At 32.4% G+C, this 20,186-nt stretch overlaps 1 protein-coding gene across 1 annotated transcript; it reads right to left on the minus strand.

Moving 5' to 3' along the window:
• Positions 1-1,384: 1,384 nt before the first annotated feature.
• Positions 1,385-19,105, minus strand: LOC143073529 (tyrosinase-like protein 2). The gene is made up of 4 exons (XM_076249164.1): positions 18,894-19,105; positions 16,433-16,826; positions 4,763-4,875; positions 1,385-2,951 (listed from the first exon to the last, which is right to left on the minus strand). The coding sequence occupies exons 2-4, from the start codon at positions 16,823-16,825 to the stop codon at positions 1,397-1,399; spliced, it is 2,061 nt and encodes a 686-aa protein (XP_076105279.1). The 5' UTR covers position 16,826; positions 18,894-19,105; the 3' UTR covers positions 1,385-1,396.
• Positions 19,106-20,186: the final 1,081 nt, after the last annotated feature.

A 20,186-nucleotide genomic window follows, 5' to 3' on the forward strand; every position in this document is an offset into this window, starting at 1 on the left:
TTGGGTAATTATGTTTTTACACCATGAACAGAGTACGTCAGTTGTATTTTGCAAAACCTATCGTTATAGTAGTTATTCGGTACTCTTCAACTTCGTATTTTATTTGTACTTTTTAATTATTCTGATTCGAGCGTCACTGATTTTTTTTTTGTGTGGACGAAACGCGCGTCTTGCGTACAACATTTTAATCCTGGTATATATAATGAGTTCATTGTCATATGCTGTAAGACATAATTCAGTGATTGTTGTTGTGTGGAAAGATTTTAGGTTGTTCTTGTCAAGTATAAAATAAAAACATGGGGTGTGATTTGAAATTTACCCAATCTGTCAAAGCTATGTTTGTGGTTATGTCTGTTTTCTCGGTTGCACTTTACGCAATAAGTCAATGTTACTTGGTATGCATTTATTGATAGGTGTGATATGTAAGCATTCCGTCTTGCAGAATTCATCTTACCTGTCTTTTTCTTTTTTAGCCATTACGTTGTTAGTTTATTTTCGTTTTAAGAGTTTGGATGTTCCTTTTGCCCCTTTTTGTAAAAAATCTAATTGACATTTCGTCCGGTATTGTTAAAGAACAAAAGTAAGGTTATTTAAAAGGGATGAGAATAAACCACTGTGGACAAATGATTAGACAGAAACATAAATTGTTCACAAAAAAAAAACGAAAATAGGCAAACAAAGGTACGTTAAATTAATCAACATTAATTTTGATCGACATTATTTTTGTACTTCAGACAATCTGTTATCCTTTTACAAACTGTAAATTGTATTCACTTGAAAAAAAGTAGTTGAAAATTTCTGATCTTGAATTATGGATAATGGATAAAGAGATACAACAATAGAAATTATCCTATCATCTACACGTACAATGATGACTGATATTTGATAAATATTTTACGAACTACCTACTTTGAAAACATCATCTCCTTGGCAAATTTCAGCTATATGACGTATTCAGATTTATTATGTCAATAACATATTTATTCTTATATTGAAAATCTGTAAATGCTGTGAATTGAAAGTAAGTAATCATCACATTTCATCTAATAGCATTGACATGCTTGATGAAAAAGGAGGTTGTCACTTGTTTTCCTTTAGTAGAATTTGAATAGAAATAGAAATCATTCCACTGTGCATTCTAAAAGTTGTATCAAATAAATTATTTTAACAAAAATGTCAATAAAGCCAACCTTTTGTTGCAGTTCGGTCCTTCTAGCGGTTTTAGTTTGTAATTCGGACTTGTTTTCGCATAATCTATTTATTAACGGTTCAACAAACCGTAGCTTAGTAATCTGACTGAACAAAGACCTAAATAAATTTGTACATTACTGTTCTCTCGAAAACATGCCCACAAAATGTGTGGTTATTGTAAAAAAAAGAAGGATGGCAAATAGAATTATTTTTTATTGCAACTCTCCCAAGGCCACGTATCCGAATAATCACAATAGAATATCATAAAGATACCACTCTCCTTGCTTACAGGAACCATGGGATCAGAGAAGTCCCAAATGTCACCTGCAGCATCCCCATACGTCTCTCCATACATCAAAGGAGATTGTGCTGTAGCCTTAATTACTCCATCACATGGAACATATGTCGGCTTTGAACCTGATCCCTTTTTCAGACACTTGGGTTTGCACATTCGACCACATGTATCTGTTGCTGAAATAAATGATGTAACTGGTTCTGTATCGTTTGGACCTGGCTTTTTGAATGCAATATACCCGACATGTGACGAGATGGGTAAGCGATTGTCTACCATAACATAGTCTTCATACCAACCATTGTAACTAAGTCCACGTGATACGAGATTGATCCTAAAAGCGCCAGAATTGTCTTCCATACAAGTATCATACATGGCGGGAGAACCGGGTCTTATATGTGTTTTTAAGCTTCTGTAGTTACTCTCGTTATACATGTCTGTATCTTGTATTTTGCCATTTTCAATGATATGCGCTGACATTTTAACTTCTTGAGGTCTTAAGTGGATTACTTTGATAGCCATAAACGCCCATGCTCTTATATCTTGAACGCAATCTATTTCAAATGCATTTTGTATTGGTGAACCTAAAGCAACCTCCTTTGGAACGTTTAGCTTAACCTTCTCATAACTCATTTGGCTTTGATCAGGAGATTCAGTTTCGCCGAGCTTACCTAATAAAACCTTATATGTGTCTCGTTTACCTCTTTTTAAGTAGAAATTCCAGGGATTAAATGAGTTAAAAGTTGGATATTGAAAAGACATTGCTTGGTTACTTTTGGAAACACAAATTTTCCTTCTTGTGTCACATTCTAGCCACTTTGATCCACAGTCTAAAGTTGGGAAACTGCATGTTGGAGGAGGGTCATAAAAGTAAAATTTATCCGTCCAATAAGAGAGATAACCATCCTTATTCCTTAGTCTTCCAAATCCTGGTATCGGTGGAAGACTGTCCATTGGTCTATCTGGGTGTTGTAAGAGGTCTCCGGTATTGGGATAGTCCTTACTGGGATCTATCTTATATCCAATTTGTTGTTTCCTGAATATTTCCCACAGACAGTCAATAAAGGCATGGTGCATAAAGAAAATTGGATCCATTGGTGACGTTGCAATATCAAACATTTTACCACCGATCCACATGTGAACCTGATCGTGTAACCCTTCCAAACTATGCATCACATTCTGCGAAGGCTCACATATTTGGTGATTATAACGCTTTGAAAGGATATTTAAGACAGTACGTTTTGTCAACAACTGACCAGTACTGCCAATATTTCTCATAAGTGGACTGCCATCTATATTCATCCAACGTCTGAATGGACCAGTTTGTACTTGTCCATCTCCATTTCCCATAAAATGCTTGCTCCATATGATGGAATTTTCAGGCATTGTTGACATGGCAGAATCTAAAGTAGAGTCCCAATATGGTAGACAAACACCAGGTACAAGTTTTCGTAACGAATATTCATACCTGAAAAATATAGAACATTGTTTTCAATTTAACTTAATTGTAACGTTCTTAAACATATCAGCCCCAATACACATCCAATCAGCATAGTAAAGAGATGTACACAGGGTTTCCGCTGGCGGTCGCCAATTTAAAAAATAAAAATTGTGGCGATCAAAATTTATTAATTGCGAAATTGGAAACCCTGTTAACTTTGGAGTACGCGTTTTTTACTCCCTCTTAAAGTCTTACGTGATATGCACATTTGAATTATTTTTAACATACAAAAGACACAAAGTACTAATCTAATGTTAATTCAAAGCAAAATTCATGAGTAAAGCATGTTTCCAAGTTAAAGATTTGAAAACTTAAAGATGATTACGCGCATACGCATTTGCTTATTGCGATAGCTTTTTTTGTCGCTGACACTTTATGTCCTTCTCAAAGGAAAGAACTAGTACACATGGATATTTAAGTTCAATAGTTATCAAAAGTACCAGGATTATAATTTTGTACCCCAGACGCGCGTTTCGTCTACATAAGACTCATCAGTGACGCTCAGATCCAAATAGTTAAAAAGCCAAGCAAATACAAAGTTGAAGAGCATTGAGGACCCAAAATTCCAAAAAGTTGTGCCAAATACGGCTAAGGTAATCTACTCCTGGGGTAAGAAAATCCTTAGTTTTTCGAAAAATTCAAAGTTTTGTAAACAGAAAATTTATAAAAATGACCATATAATTGATATTCATGTAAACACCGAAGTGCTGACTACTGGCTTGGTGATACCCTCGGGGACGAAACATCCACCAGTAGTGGCATCTACGGAATTGTCAATAAGACTAATCTTTATATCGACAGTACAATTTCCTAAGTGTGAATACTTATTTAAGGTGGTACCCAACACTTTAACTAAAATTAATTTGGCTCGTTTAATTTTCTTAAAATTTTGACAAAGTATTTACTTTGACCCTTTTACCAAAATATAAAAATTTCAAAAAATTTGAACCAACCGTTTTATCAGAAAAATTACACTGGTTATATAGCAGTTTGACAAACACTTATTTTGATCATTGAGAAGCTTAATATTCCCTTAACAACACAACGTAATTAAAACGTTTAGCTGATTTCACAGAGTTATCTCCTTGTAGTGTTAGGTACCACCTTAAACTGATTTTTATCAGAAATTTGTTGCTACACCAACGAAGTTTTCATATAAATGTCATATAAAACTTCAGTTTAAGAAAAAAAAAACGAATATGTTTCAAACACTTGTGGTACAACTGTAGATTAAATGTAATTTGTTGAACCACGAAAATTCAACGAATTAACAATTTCCTATAGGCTTGTATGAAGACTTAAGCAAAACCACGAATTTAAATATCCACGAACATGTAAGTTTTCCTTAATCCACGAAAATTGGTACCGACGAAAATAAATGAATCCACAGTATAATAAAAAGTGAACTTTCATTTAACAAAATCCTTATATTATCAAACTCTTTTGCGTTCAAGTTAAGGTAACCTCGTCCAATCAATCAATCAACTAAAAGTCAGGTTCATATTACTAATAAATATATCACCAGGCATTTGATATCATATCTTTGTCATATTTAACATAAATTCACATTGGCTTATGGGGACTTTTAATGAATAATAGTTTTGATGTTTACTTTGTAGGTATATGATTATTATTATCTTATATGATGTTGAAATAGAAAATGATGGTTTACAATCAGATTATTGCGTATAAACATATATTCAAACATATGTTGATAAATGCATGGACTAATTTTTTCCTAATAGTTTGAAGGTAAAATATTAATTTGGAATACTTACATGATCAATAAAATTCTATGCCATCCATAAAAGTTAGGTCCCCTGTGAGCTGATTTACCAGACATTCCGCTGTGGAAGATCACAAAGCCATCGTAGCGATTCGGCCATATACTCTGGAAACAGACAAAAGAATTTAGTATTAATCTAAATTTGAGAGACTGTCAATGTTTGTATTGTCATTATAAAAAGATAGTTTAAACATATTAAAAGTATTGAAGAAACAGAGCACAATTTAAGCTGTCATACTATTATTTTTATAACGATTAAAACAAATATGAGAGCATATTAAATTTCCAAAAATGGAAATATGAATTTTTTACACTTGCAGAATTCATTTAGAATTGCAAGGGTAAAATATAGCAAACCTATCGAAGTAGCAAATATGATCATTATCATAAACAAGTAAATTTGCTTGATTTAATGTAACAAGGATACATATGATGCATATGTGTGATTTTTACGTTTTTTTTTACTAGTAATCTACCATACTAACATAATTAATGTAATGCTTAGCATTTATAGTAGTAAATCTTGATACTGCTAATTAAATTTTAAAATCCTACGGTCAATTTTTCTTAAGTAGAAGATACAAACAATACTATACCAAATATTGCTACATTTGATATTTAATGTAATGGTGTCTTTATTGACTCTGACACGACACTAGCATACACAGTCTTCACAACTATAATTTTGGACATTCACCTTCGGTTTTCACACAAATCTTACTACAAAAAATGATTGTATGTTATATCTCTTAGATGTATATTTCATTTCCTCGTAAGATTGTTTTCTGCTGCTTATAAATGTGTTCATTTGAAAGAGGAGCAAAAGATACCAGAAGGACATTCAACCTCATATGCCCAAAACAAACAGACAACACAATAGTGGAGTGACCAAGCCAACAATTTTTCAACTTTAATGGACCACCCTACCTGCAGGCTAAATTATGACTTTTTGGAAAGAAAAATATTTATTCATTGATTTTTGCCTGGTCGTAGAATTGAAATATGGTGCAATTTTTTTTTAAATGAGGTCAAAGGTTAGTGATTGAGATTTTCAATATTGGCAATTTATTTCACAAGAGGTTATAAAAAGTCTCCAAAAAATATTTGAATTGTTACTAAACAAGAAACTCATAATGAAATAAACTATTGCACTTCATTTTCAACTTAATTTGAAAATAATGAAACCACCAAATGCACATTTTAAAGGTAATTCAGACTAGCAACAAAATAGCAGATGGAACAACCGAATCTCAATTCATTTTGTTACATCGCATGTACTTCTAAAGATATATTTCTAAATTTAACGGCATTTATAGAAAGTGTAAGTCAATTTGGGTTTTGCTTTGATGTATATTTATTGCAAGTCACAAATATTTCACAAGGCAATTAAATCAAATGAGTTTAATGATGGACTAAAGTTTCAGCGTAGAGTCTAGTTCTATCAACTTTTTAGGTTTTATGTGCCTTTGCCTTGCAAAAGCACACATGAACCCCTTAGAAAGAGTGGTTTTATGGGGTATTTTAACAAACAAAGGGCATGACAACTGTCGAAAACCTATCATTGGTCATCGTTTTCATCGTCGTCTTCTTCCAATATTGCTCGGTGAGTTAGATAATTTCTACAATCATCATACCCTTTACATGAAAAAATATTGGTAGACATAGATTTCTGTTAGTTGCATACACAGTTGTTATTGCAAGCTGTTTTCCCTTTTCTGTATACATACAAACAAGGTCTTGAAGGAAATCTACTGACAAAGGTCCCTTAATGAAAACCGAGAGCAAATTGTTTTTACCCTCTTACAAATGTACCAACCAAAGTCCTTGGAAAAAATGATCACTGGTTTAGCAATATGAAAGTTTATCCAAACTTGCGTTAGAAACATTGCACGTGGGATGTGCTGTTAAAACGTGTTTTCACATTGGGGGATTTTCACAAGAATGGCATCCTTTATGGCGGCAAACTCCACCCTTAGTATGTTTAGATCATTTAAAGATACATGAACTTTCCCTTCGGATCATACAATGAGGCGATAAATGCACTTCCAATGTTAACGGCGATTCCTAATCTCCCGTTTGAAAACTTATCGCATTAAGCACAACTTTTAGGAATTTTTGTTCTCAATGCTCTTCAATTTTATATTTGTTTGGCTTTTCTAACTATTTTGATCTGAGCGTCACTGATGAGTCTTATAAAGACGAAACACGCGCTTCAGGCGTATCAAGTTATAAGCCTGTTTCCGTTGATAAATATCATTATAACTTGGAAGATTATATGGAAGGGCAAATTTCCTCTTCAAGGAGATGAATTATATCACATTTACAACATTTCCACATGGTACCATCATCATGGAACAGAGCTGAAGCTATCGGAACAATAGGATATGCCAATATCCTGACTACAGTCTCATTCTCACGAACATTAGTAAGAACTAAAGCACGGCGAACTATTTTTACTTAGTTTATGTGTGCCTTAACAAAGTCACTTCAAGTTGAGTTTTGAGGTCTTGGTCGTATCATCGAAAGTATTGAGAGGATACCTCGACATAGGACTGTAGAAGACAGGGGTTTCTGACTCATTAGCGCAGCCTTCCACAAAAGATTTAACCATCTGGTTGTCACGTTCAAGAGATTTTAGAAGAGAATCATGAACATTTATTGAGGCTTTAATTTCAGTAGAAATACTAGTATCAATGGCTACGGATGATCGGCAACGTTAAATGGATCGGTCATATTTATATATCTTGTCTTGTGTCACTGCCGTTGGCTTGTTTTCTTCGTGTTCAATTTCTAAATCTGTGGCTTATCCTGATCTTGATCTCATTTCAGAACTAAAATGCGCAAGGATATGTCTTGTAAGCATCTATCGAAGTAAAGTGGTGTTTTCCTTGTCAGTTTATTTATGATGCCTATATGATGCCTCTACAACCTTTTGAATCTTTAATAACCTGACATAAAGACAGATTTTACTGTTTCCGACAGATTCAACATATCCAATATGTAGGCTGGTGTCCACCTAGCATAGTTCGTCCGATTGGTAATGAAAAATCATCGCAACATTGCAGCTACCATTTTCAAATGTAAAAGCCACTACCCATTCCGTTCAGCCCTAATGTTCTGTAACAACATCTCAACTGCACAAAGAAACATATCTCAAAATGCGAAGGTTGGTGATAGTTTACAAGAGTGTATTCTGAATTCTTCAAACAATGGCAACATATGTTTTTTTAAATTAGAAAAACAACCTGTGCAATTTGGTTTAATATTAATTAACGATTTTCGTCTTAACACCAATTGAAGAATGCTTTTACATTAAACAAAAGAGCCATGAGAGCTTGCTCATATACCAAAGTTCATCCTCGAACACGTCTGGAATAGACTATTTTACATTTGGGCAACAGCATACAATTAATTGTCAAATGTTTGCACAGCATATTGTTGACCAACAGGTTTTGACATATCTAAACATTGTTCCATAGTTGTAAATACTATTGCCATGTCGAAGCATGGCGTCGAGGCATGACATCTATAACTGGAGCATAGGCCTTAGACGAAATTTCAAATTTATCTTTTTGTAAGAACCGGTCCAAAATGGAACAATTTGTTCTGTGATTTCTGAAGAAAATGGAATCGAATCTAAGCTTTGTCTCAAAAGAAGTCGCAGAAATACCAAAGACAGGACAGATATATCTCGGTTTTCGATGAAACAAGACTCCACTTCCCATAAACATTAGAATAACAAGCAGGTTCATAACGTTCTATTGGCTTGTCGAAAGGTAAACATGCCATAAGATTGGTATTCGAATCATTCAACGTCAAGGATGTTTCTATTCCCCGTTTAACCTTTATGGAACTCATGTGGGCGTTTGATGATTCGTTTTTAAACTGGAATACAACTCTAGCCATGGAGTGAAATGTATGTTTACCATCGATTGTTTCAGCATTTAAGTCAATATTTTCTGCTTCCTCCTGTATAATATGGCCAATTTTTCTAAATACAGCAATACCATTAGGTACATGTCTGGGATTCTGTCTATTTCCAAATTTGCTAAACTAGTCCGATATCTACGTACTTCAGAATAGGATGCACAAAAACCATGAGAGTTTGGATTTTCAATATTTTTTTTAGATCCAAACTTATTGTGTAATTGTAATGCCAAAGCAAGATGAAATGGGGTTAACAGGTTTATGTCTAATGCAAGCATGCATTCTGGTTTGCCAGGATTTTTCGCAGTTTGTCGACAGGAAGTTTAGAAAGATTACTACAATCTTTCAATGAGCATCAGAATAACGAGAAGGTACATTTCATATTCATTGAATTAAATGCAAAGTTAAAAATCCTCATTAAAGTTAATTCATAAGAAATACTGACTTGGAATGGCTTAGAAACTTTACAATAGGAAGTTTAAAACATTTTAATTCGGAAAATCATGAAATTATCATTGTAATCTAAATTTACAAATGTTGTAACCACTTCATTTAAATGATACAGAGTGTGCTTTCCCTAAACTGAGTGATAATGAACAAAATTAAGAAAAAAAACTCTGTATAAATGAAAAATCATGTCAAAAGACAAAAAAAAAGTAACAAAATTCAAATTTTTTCCTATCTTGAAATTTAACGAAAAAATCCAAATGTCTTTTTTCTTTCCATTTTATAAAAAACTGCACCGCATGAAATGTCTACGACCGGGCAAAAAAGTAAGCTTAAGGTATTGGCTTTGCAAAAAAATCTTTTTTAGCCTGCAGGTATGCTGGTCCATTAAAGTCGTAAAATAAGCACCGTTTTCTTGATCTGTCACTCCACTACAATGGCTATGAAAGAAAAAGACCAATAAATAAAAAGAGGTTTGGTTGGAAAATTAATATTTAACAATAAGGGAAAAATAAATCATGCATATATAAATGAGAACATGTTGATTTGGTATGAATATGAAATGTGCATTGTAATAGACCGGCACGCTGAGTTGGTATATCAACCTAAAAGTTTACATAGTTAAAGTCCACAGAAAGTCTTGTCAACCTATTGGAAAAGCAGTTAATGTAGATTTCTTTTGACAGTTTTATTTGGTCGAGGATTAAATTCATTAAAGCTGCACTCGAGGTTAGCATGATACGGTTCAATCATTCAGACATTGCTTGTGGACTCTTTGGACATTTTAGGTATGTAAAGAATGGTGTAGGGAAGGCATACAAATAAAAAAAAGTTCGATAAGGTCAAAAGTTAAGCTGTCCCATTCGATGACAATGGATAAAAAATATATCAAGTCAAACTACTGAAAAAACTCTAAACGCTTCCTTTCCCCCCTTGACCCTTTCCCATTCTAAACTTGCTGATACAACAATGTAAAAATGTTTTGATTCTTTTACCACCAGCTGTTGTAGCAGTATTAACTGTTATTTTATACAGATTAATAAGCTTAAAGAATTGATTTTATTTTATAAATCTTCCTATTGTGCATTCGGGAAAAAATGCTTAATAGAAACGTTACGGTATGGGATGTGATTGCTTCAACGTTTCCCCAGTTTCGATTTTTCGATCAACTAATTTGAAGGAGGTAATATAAAAGAAGATACGGTATGATTGTCAATAAGATAACTGTCCACTAGAGACCAAAATGACACAGACATTGACAGCTAGAGGTCACCATACGGCCTTCAACAATGAGCAAAGCCAAAACCGCATAGTTAAATTGTCTATTTTTTAAGTCCTATACTTTCTTAGTATGCTGTTGAACTCTATAAACTTAGTGATATTACGAAAACATATGTGTAAAGACATAGGTAATATAACTGACAATACATAACATTAGTATTAGATAAAAGTGATTATCATTACTGTTTGATATTTAAAAAGTCTTCAAAATCGTTGGCTATGAAATAAAGACAATACTATGTTCTTTACGGTTCAATCTCGAATATTATATGCAAAGTTATATATTAAAAAAAGGCAAGGAAGTTAAAACTCAACAATGAATCAATTTCACGACGCTGATTTAATGAAAAGGGCACTTGTCTCGAACGAACACTTCAATTAAAGAAATCATACGACCAGGTTCTTGGCACCAGTTATTGCATGCAACATTTTCGGAGTTTTCTCATACGGTAGGGAAAAAAAGGTATTTCATTTTTAACCGTCTTATGCTATAGAATCTAGAAAATTGAAAATCATTGATACGTTGTATTTGTATGTAGAGAAGTTTTGGGCTGATGATTTGGAGAAGTCAATATTAGCATCAAGGGCGAAACCAATTGTCTAAGTTAACTTAAATACGAGAAATCTTATCACCAAAGATTTACGAATATATCCAAAATATCCATTTAAAGGACTTCATTTTCAAATGAACTCAATTTAAATCGGGTTAATGAGGACCAGTAAAACTATGACTTTGTTAATTAACGATATTTCCTACTTTTTTATGTGTTTACTTATCTACTAGTATTTCAAGTGAGCATGTATCTCTCAATATCATAACTTGTAACGAGTTAGTACAATTGATAGTGCGTTGATCTTTTGATTAAAAAATTATAAATTGTGTTGTTAGATCTAGTTATGAAATGAGTTTTACCACCACACCTAAATTATTCGTTTTTCATTTATTATTGATATCTATTAAACACAGATATTATGTATTTATTTTGAATATTATGTGATAAAAGCGCAATAACTGTATTGTTATAATTCTTAATTTATATGATTTTGGTTATTTCGATAATGTCATTTGAGAGGATTTAATTCATATAAAATGAGTTTTCGGGCGATTTTGATTATAAGTTTATTATTGCATGCATAATTATTCTAGTGTACTAAACAAAGCCCTAGGTGCACGGTTTATCTTTCGTTTATTATGAATCAATAATATCTAATCGACACAAAATATTTCATTAAATTATTTGGTGAATATAATGTTTCTTTCTAAATCCATTAATACTTTCTTCCTTACACTTTTGTTACCTTTGTACATGCGCTGGGTGATTGTCGATTTTCTAACGGCTGCATGCATGGTTTAGGTTGCCGAATACGGAAACGTTGTCGGCGAATTAGAGTGAGAGACAATAATTAGATAATGGAGTAGTGACTGCTTACCTGTTAAGCACCTGTGTTTATCCGTCTGCTTTGGTAGGATACATTTTGCTTCATCTTTGATTGTCAGTGTAGTATTTTATAAACATTATCTGCCTTTTCGTTTTTTAGTTTTAGCAATTGTTCTGTTTGTCATTCGTGAATTATGGTCTTTGGTATCTTCTACTTTATGTACCTTATATCTATTCTTTATTCTTTTCTATGGTTGTTTAAGGGGCAATGTCTGTCAAATGTTTGATCAACGATTGGACTCAAATTCTCATATCTGATTTATAGCATAATAAAGCGTATATCCAAGGTATAAAAAAGTCTAAAATAAACAATTTACAAGGAATGGGCTCCATAATATGTTTCGTGGAAATTAAGAACGCCATCTAATGAATAATAGTTGACCATCGAATATATAAAAAAGAAGATGTGGTATGATTGCCAAAGAGACAACTGTCCACAAGAGACCAAAATGACACAGACATTAACAACTATGGGTCACCGTAGGCCTTCAACAATGAGCAAAGCCCATACTGCATAGTCAGCTATAATGGGCCCCGATAAGACAATGTAAAACAAGACTGCCGAAGTTCATGAAAGCGATATAAACATACATATAGACACAAATAGATCGCGAATTTGCACAATTGTATTTTTCTCAGTCGGTTTAATTTCATATTATAGATTAAAGTTATGAAACTTCAAATTGAAAAAAAAATATGCATATGTTTTTTATAACTAAATGGCTAGTTTTAATTTTTTCTCAAGAAAATTCTTTAATTAGTCAAAATTAAGAAGAAGGTTACTTTTTTAATTGCTTGCTTCCAGTAAACAATTCGCCGATACGTTTTCCGTATGCAGTGACCTCTCCCGTTAAAATCGCAATTTGCATGGATGTGTCATTTAAATAATCTATTATGATCGTATTCTACATGTTAAACACGTTCTAAATATTCATGCTTCTTTGTTAATTGTTTAATAAGTTGGCAATAGGTAAACTACGGCTACAAAACATGACAATTAATTAGCTGCTATATTTTCACATCACAACAGTTGATTGTTTACTTAGGTGGCAATCGATAAACTACAGCTTCAAAACATGACAATTAATAAGCTGCATTATGTTCACATCACAACAGACCGAGGGAATTTGTTTTGCAATTATACGATATGGATGCGTAAAAAGAAATAAAATCGTGCACAGAAGACTAAGTTTATGATACATACATGCATTGGTTCAATTATTTGATAAACATTGTGTTTCACTAGTCACTCTTAGAGATGACTTAAGATATACATTATTTTATCATCGTTTTTGCATGTATACGAAAAAGTTTTGGTGAATCGAATCAGACATAAAAGTCATTTACCTTTGTTTCCCTTTCAATGTTGACATTCTTTTCATTTTATTTAATGTTCATCTTATACTAATGGGTTAAGGCCAATTAAAATTAATTGATAGATTTTCATCCCCGCCCGCCCCTCTGAAATCTTCCCGCCCCGATTTTTTTTATTTTTGAAAAAATTACGATTTACGGATTTCGTTCATTTCCGTTACCGGTAACCGTCGATAAGTTCGTTTATATGTAAAACTTCCTGTTTCAAATTTCGGTTATCGTTTTTCTTAGAGTTTTCTTACTGAATGATTAAGTCGATATATTCTGCTGATCTATGATGACAACATCATTTACCGAGAATAGAGATTGATTTCGAGAAGGGCGTGAAATATTCGGGTTACGAGTAATACGCTGTGTCCAAGAACGCAAATCGCCGTATGTCAGAAATGACACAAATTTTTTGTGACTAAAACACCTTGGATTTGTTTTATTTATACAATGACTTTGTGTCAAGAAATTTGGACTGTGAATGAAACCCGAAAGCGTAAAAATCGTGGAACACATTTGACTGGAATAAAGAATTTGACATAAACATGAACTTTTTAGATTGGTGTCAGACCGTATATTAAGTTCAGAAAATCAACAAACATATGTATTTTTAAGTTATTAATTTCTAGCAAACTCTTAGATTTAACTTTAGCCATGCCTTTCGATTATTTTGTAGAAAAACAGCAAACATCCTCTTTGCCAATACCCTCGATAAAGTCATTAAACTACTTTATGTTCTACAATGTATTAATTATATTTGCATCTTGCATATTTAAAAGGACCAAGCCTATTATTTCAACACTGTTTGAGTTTTCATTTTATTCTGTACTTATCGTACTCGTGTTGCATACTAATGCACTTGCTTCATTTTATAAGGACAACAAAACATTGCTTAGAAAGCAAAATACACTTGATGCAGGTAGTCCAACTGAAAAGAGCATTTCTTCACATTTCTGATGTTTACTATAAAATAGGTTTCTAAAGCGGCAATTACATGTAGAATAGTGGTTGCTATAAATCAGAGATATATATTTACGAATTTGAAAAAGCGGCACCAGCATATAGAGTATATGTGTCTCAATTGATACATTACTTTAGAGCTTAAGCTCAACGTACATTATTTTTGTTGAACGAGGAATACTGCTTTCTCAAAAGTTGATAAGACAGGACTAAGAATCAATCAAATTAAGGTCATCGCTCAAGCAATTGTATGGTCGCCATCATGAGCTGATTGGCCATCATTACAAAAGTGTGTCAGAAATTATATCTCGGTGATATTTTTCCTCAGTCATAACAACTTTCCGTCATTACCGAACTGAACAAAGAAATAACATGACGGGTGCCGTATACAGTGAGTGCAGGAAATGCTTACCCTTCCAGAGCACCTGATTTCACACCTGGTTTTTAGTGGAGTTGTTGTTTCCTACTTATTATTTGTAACTGTTGATGTAAATGTCTTTTGGTTTCATGAGTCTTTGGTTACTCATTGGTTTTGATTGTTATTGTCTTACACACGATACATTATGGATGTATTTACATGATATAAGCTTATTATTACACTTGCATATATGAATAACACGTGACAAGAAGGTTTCATATGAAATAAAATTTAAAAAATAAAATCCTCCCACCCGCCCCATTTTTTTCAAAAATTTGGATGAAAATCTACTAATTAATTTTAGTTGGCCTAAGTTGAAGGTCACATGAATATGGATTCAATGAGGTCGGATTATTCACTTTCAAATGAATAATTCATTATCGGTATTTCTTAGCTTATTTTGGCAAAAGCGAATTATTTTTGCACTATTTGACATTCATTTATGATTGAACAAACAAAATCATATTCAATTTTTTTTTTGTATATCTCGTAGTTAGTGCCCCTCAAAGAAGAGCTTAGTTTCAAACTGTGTACAAGCATATTAAGATTCCTTGTCGTTGTGTATATTTGATAAAAGTACAATGTAAATAAAATTACAAATTTGTTTTGCATTTGATTAATTTGTGACACTTTTGTATACCTATACTCTTCTTTGCCAATACAATTGAACACTAAAAATATTCTAGTAGATGTTTGTTCTTAAAATAGTTATTTTACATTCTTTATGATTCAATCTTTAATGTCTTTAATTCCGTGTTTTATGATGATGTGAGTTTAATGTGCACGTCAAAATATAAGTGTCATAGTAAATATTTTTATGAATGGGGTTCCCTGATAAGTTTTCATGGATAATAAATATATATCCTAATCTTGTGTGTGGAATCATTGTCTTATTCATTTGTAGCTTTACAAAAAAAAAATGCATAGATTGTTTTATTGTCATCAATGTTGCATGAAATGAAGAAAAAAAAAGCGGAAGCGTTCAAATGCTATGAACTTGTAGCGGGAAGAAATCCAACTGTTTTACAACCCAGGATAATTGAGGGTCTTGTATTTTTTATTTGATTTTAGATAGATTTCAGATTTAGACAGTATAAATGTTTACATTTTACAGAATTTTCAAAATGTTTTGAAACGTCATTTCTATATTTTAAGGATTAAATACTCGGATCTTTCCAATATAATGTATAAATACATGTTTAAGGCGTTTATGGACATTTTTGAAAGATGATAACTGTTTTCAGAACTTTCAGATTTTTTGAAACGGTCCTACCAGGGTAATGAACACAAGGAACATTGTGCAGCTTTTTGATTACAGTACATCAATTGCATTTCGGCAAATTTATTTTAAAGATCACAAATCTACTAGTAAGTGCTTATCAAACTTTATCAATTCAAACATGACACAACAACTATATTTTTACCGCAAATAGTTATCAAAGGTATCAGGATTATAATTTTATACGCCAGACACTCGTTTCGTCTACATACGACTCATCAGTGACACTCAAATCAAAACAGTTAGAAACCCAAACAAGTAAAAAGTTAAATAGCATTGAGCGTCCAAAATTCCAAAACGTTGTGCCAAATACGGCTAAGGTAATCTATGCCAGGAATAAGAAAAAATTCAAAGTATTGTAAACAGGAAATGTATTACAAAATAAAACAAAAATTACCATATAATTGATTTTTATGTCAACACCGAAGTGCTGACTACTGGGCTGGTTATAACCTCGGGGATGAAACATCTACCAGCAGTGGCATCGACCAAGTGGTGTAAATAGTTATTAAAGGTAACAGGATTATAATTTAATACGCCTGACCTTACCTTATCTTTTTTCATTAGATTTACAGCACGATGGTAATCTTCTCTTTCGTTGTCTGTCAACATTCTGTATTCTTTCCTTCGACATCGTCTCGGTGCACTTCGTTTAGTTCTCATTGAAGCGGGATGAAGTTCTGCCAATAATTCCGCTACCCATTTAACATCATGTTCAGTTTTATTGAAGCAATGAACGTGTTTTCCCTGTTTCCATAAATAGTCTGTTATACACGTTATACAGATATCTTCACTCGGAACCTCTTTGACGTTACTATTGTTAGTCTTCATTTCGAAACATTTTTTCAGACCGTCTGGTAAGTCTCCTGGATCAATCATACCTCTAACTAGTGACAGAAGACACCCAACTCCAAAAATCAAAACTATGGTGATGCGTTTCATGCTGAAAAATAAACGTATTGTAAGTTCAAGTGTTTACTTAAAATTAGCAAGGCACCATATACTTACATATATGTTGATAATTGTATGTGTGTATATATAATGTGCCATTTCTGTGAATACAAATACAATTCTCAAATTAAAGCAACAATCTTACGAGATTTAAAAAAACAGATTGTTTATGAGTTTAGTTTTGACCGTTTTTTTTTATATATATTTCATTTTGATTATTTTGTAGGACAGGTACATGGATCTTTGTGGTTGTTACATTTTTCTACTTAAATTACAACAAATCATAAAAGTATCTTATCCTTTAGAAACTATATTGAATTGTAATGTCAATCAGGTTAACATGATCTTATAAACTCGTATATCAAACAACATGAATATGTCTTACTTTACAATAATGGGTAAACCAGATTAATCGTATCCTTTATGGGTTTTTGTGGGTGTGCTAAAAATATTAAATTCAGATAAATATGGAGGAAAATTTAAATTCTACTGAAATAACCAATAACAGAACACTATCTAATACTTAAGATTAAGACCCTATATAAACTTTCTTGTCAAATAGGTTCATATGAATCAAATAAACGCATTTTTCAAATGTAGGACACAATGCAAAACTATCATACTTCTCAACAATGGTTGATCCAGATTAACCGAATAGATGGAATCAACAATACCATAACGTCCAGAAGATACGAAAAAAATACATTTTTGTTAAAGACATCGAACTCCAAGGAAAATTCAAAACGGAAAACTTCTTATCAAAATTCCCTATTCAAAGCTCAAACACATCGAACGAATTGAAACCATAGTCCTGACTTGGTACAGGCAATTCGTTATGTGGGAAATGGATGATTAAACCTGGTTTTATTGCTAGCTCTCACTTGTATAAAGTCGCATAGAATTCCATTGTATTGACAACTTTGTCTGAAAAAAAAAAACAGAAAACCTTTGTTCTGTTCTTTGGTTGGGTTGTTGTCTCCTTCCGCGTTTTAATTTTCAGTAATGTAATCGGTAACAGAGGGACGAAAGAAACCAGAGGGACAGTCGAGCTCATAAATCGAAAATAAACTGACAACGTGATGATTAAAAATGAAAAAGACAAACAGACAAACAATAGTACACATGACACAACATAGAAAACTAAAGAATAAGCAACACGAACCCCACTAAAAACTAGGGGTGATCTCAGGTGCTCCGGAAGGGTAAGCAGATCCTGCTACACATGTGGCACCATAAAAATGTCAATATTGTGTTACAATAATATTCAGAATAAAAACAAGCAGCTATGTCAACAAAGAAAACAAAATGACATAGATGCACGCTATAGACAAAGCACATAAGCAAAAATTATAGATACGAATACAAAAAATGATTACAGCACAATTACTAAGTAATAAAATGCATAAAAAGTAGGAATAATAATTATTTTTTATCAATTCTAAATAACCTTTTCAATATTTTCTCTTCACACAATGAGTTGAATGAAGTAATTTAATACACAATAACTAAGAAATGTTCTAGCATTCAGCAGATGAAAAACATAAATGATTTGTAATATACCAGTATAGTTTTTTTCATTATTCTGGACAATTGCTAGTTTGTGTCTTTCTAACATCAGACAATCAAAATTGCATAGAATCAGTAAAATAACAAAATTACCGAACTGCAAAAATTCAAATCATAAAGTTCGTTGTCAAATGGCGAAATCAGAGGTAAATCGGTCATTTGATTTCCGCTTATGTATCTTCAAACTTTAAAAGAATAAGAAAACAAGAGATTATTTAGGTTTATACTGTTTTTGCTGATTTTCGTATCTTGATAATGTATAATCGTTTGACAAGTTGTATTAGAATAAATTCAGGAATTTATGTCGTTAACATTAATTAATACCAAAAAAAGTAAAATCACAGAAATATAACGGAAAATCCTTAATCAAATTGCAAATTCGAAATCTCAAGCGCATCAAACGCATGGACAACAACTGTCATATTCTTGACTTAGTACAGGCATTTTCTTAAGTAGAAATCCCCAGTTTTTGGATTTCTGGTGTAAAACTTACCTTTTTAGTTAAGATCACTTCTGATAAGACTAATCCTTGAGTTACGTGCACTATTTATTAGAATAAAGATCCTAAAAAAACTTCAACCTAATTACACTGATATAAAAGTACAAAACTATATTGCTGTGTTTAATGAAAACTTTGTTTCTAGGTTGTCTTTTTTATTTCTCATATATATTCATTTTCCATTGAGACAATGTATGCAAACACGGTATTAATCTTGTAAAGCAACAGGTTTAAACACATAAATGAACCAATTACATCATTATTCTGAAATTTTGAAACAACATGAAAGAGTCACCTAATCCGTTCAAAATGAAGTTTCAAACAGCGAAGAAACGTTCTTTTAGTTGTTAGTTCACGTGCGCGTCTTTGTTACGTACATAATTCTAGTTGCAAATGGGCGAATGGGGATAATATTTTGAGCAATAAAACAAACTTAAGTTTAACAGCCGATTAATACCGTATAAAATACTTAAGTCTTTCTTATTTGTATTTCTCCAATAGGAAAATAAACATTCCGGACTAGACTTTTGAACAATTAGACTTGTCAATTTCATCCTTCAAGATTGATAGAAAATATTGATATTTTGACTTTAAGTATTTCAATTTCAGATCGAAAAAGCAACAAACAACAATTGGCGGAAATAACAATAGATCCTTAAATTTTCTTAAGCCATTTTAAGAAAGAAAAAAAAACAAATGATAGTGCGTTCAAAGCCATATGTCGACAAAGGACTTAAATATTTTGGTCGCAAACAAGTATTAAAATGATTTACAATATCAATTAAGTGGAAAATGAATGTGAAAACAAGTTCATAAAATATACACCAAGTGATGATCGAGCCTTTATATGCATAGCTTGACCATAGCAACACACATTTTACTTTGATCGTTAAGTTTTACAAATCATTATGAATATAAGAAATCTACTTTGTCAAACGATCAAATTCGTTGTTTATCCATTTAGTACCTGAAAATTCTAAAAAGGTTAAATGTCACACCCGCCAAGTTTTCAATAGAATGGAGTTTCCTTGGTTTGATGTTTCTTATCTTCATCGGGAGAACTCAAGAAAAGAAGTATATGGGATACCCATCCATACCTCAGAAGTAAAACATGCACATCGAAATACACAAAATGATATGCTTTTATTATCAACCTCCCACAGAAAAAGTGGGATTATTCTGTTAAGGCTGTGCTAACTGTGTTGATCTCTTGCGATTCATGTATTTGGCTTTCCATCATTCACCTCCCAAAGACATAATAGATTTAAGTCAAATTAGTCTGATAGG

The sequence above is a fragment of the Mytilus galloprovincialis genome, chromosome 1 (genome assembly GCF_965363235.1).
Source record: "Mytilus galloprovincialis chromosome 1, xbMytGall1.hap1.1, whole genome shotgun sequence".
NCBI lineage: Eukaryota > Metazoa > Mollusca > Bivalvia > Mytilida > Mytilidae > Mytilus > Mytilus galloprovincialis.

Excerpts from the sequence above, each read along its gene's own strand:
- LOC143073529 (XM_076249164.1), bottom strand. The coding sequence starts at position 16,825 with ATGAAACGCATCACCATAGTTTTGATTTTTGGAGTTGGGTGTCTTCTG. Across the intron at positions 4,876-16,432 it reads ATCTAATGAAAAAAGATAAG|AGTATATGGCCGAATCGCTA; the intron begins GTAAGGTCAGGC and ends GTCTGTTTCCAG. Across the intron at positions 2,952-4,762 it reads CATAGAATTTTATTGATCAT|GTATGAATATTCGTTACGAA; the intron begins GTAAGTATTCCA and ends TATATTTTTCAG.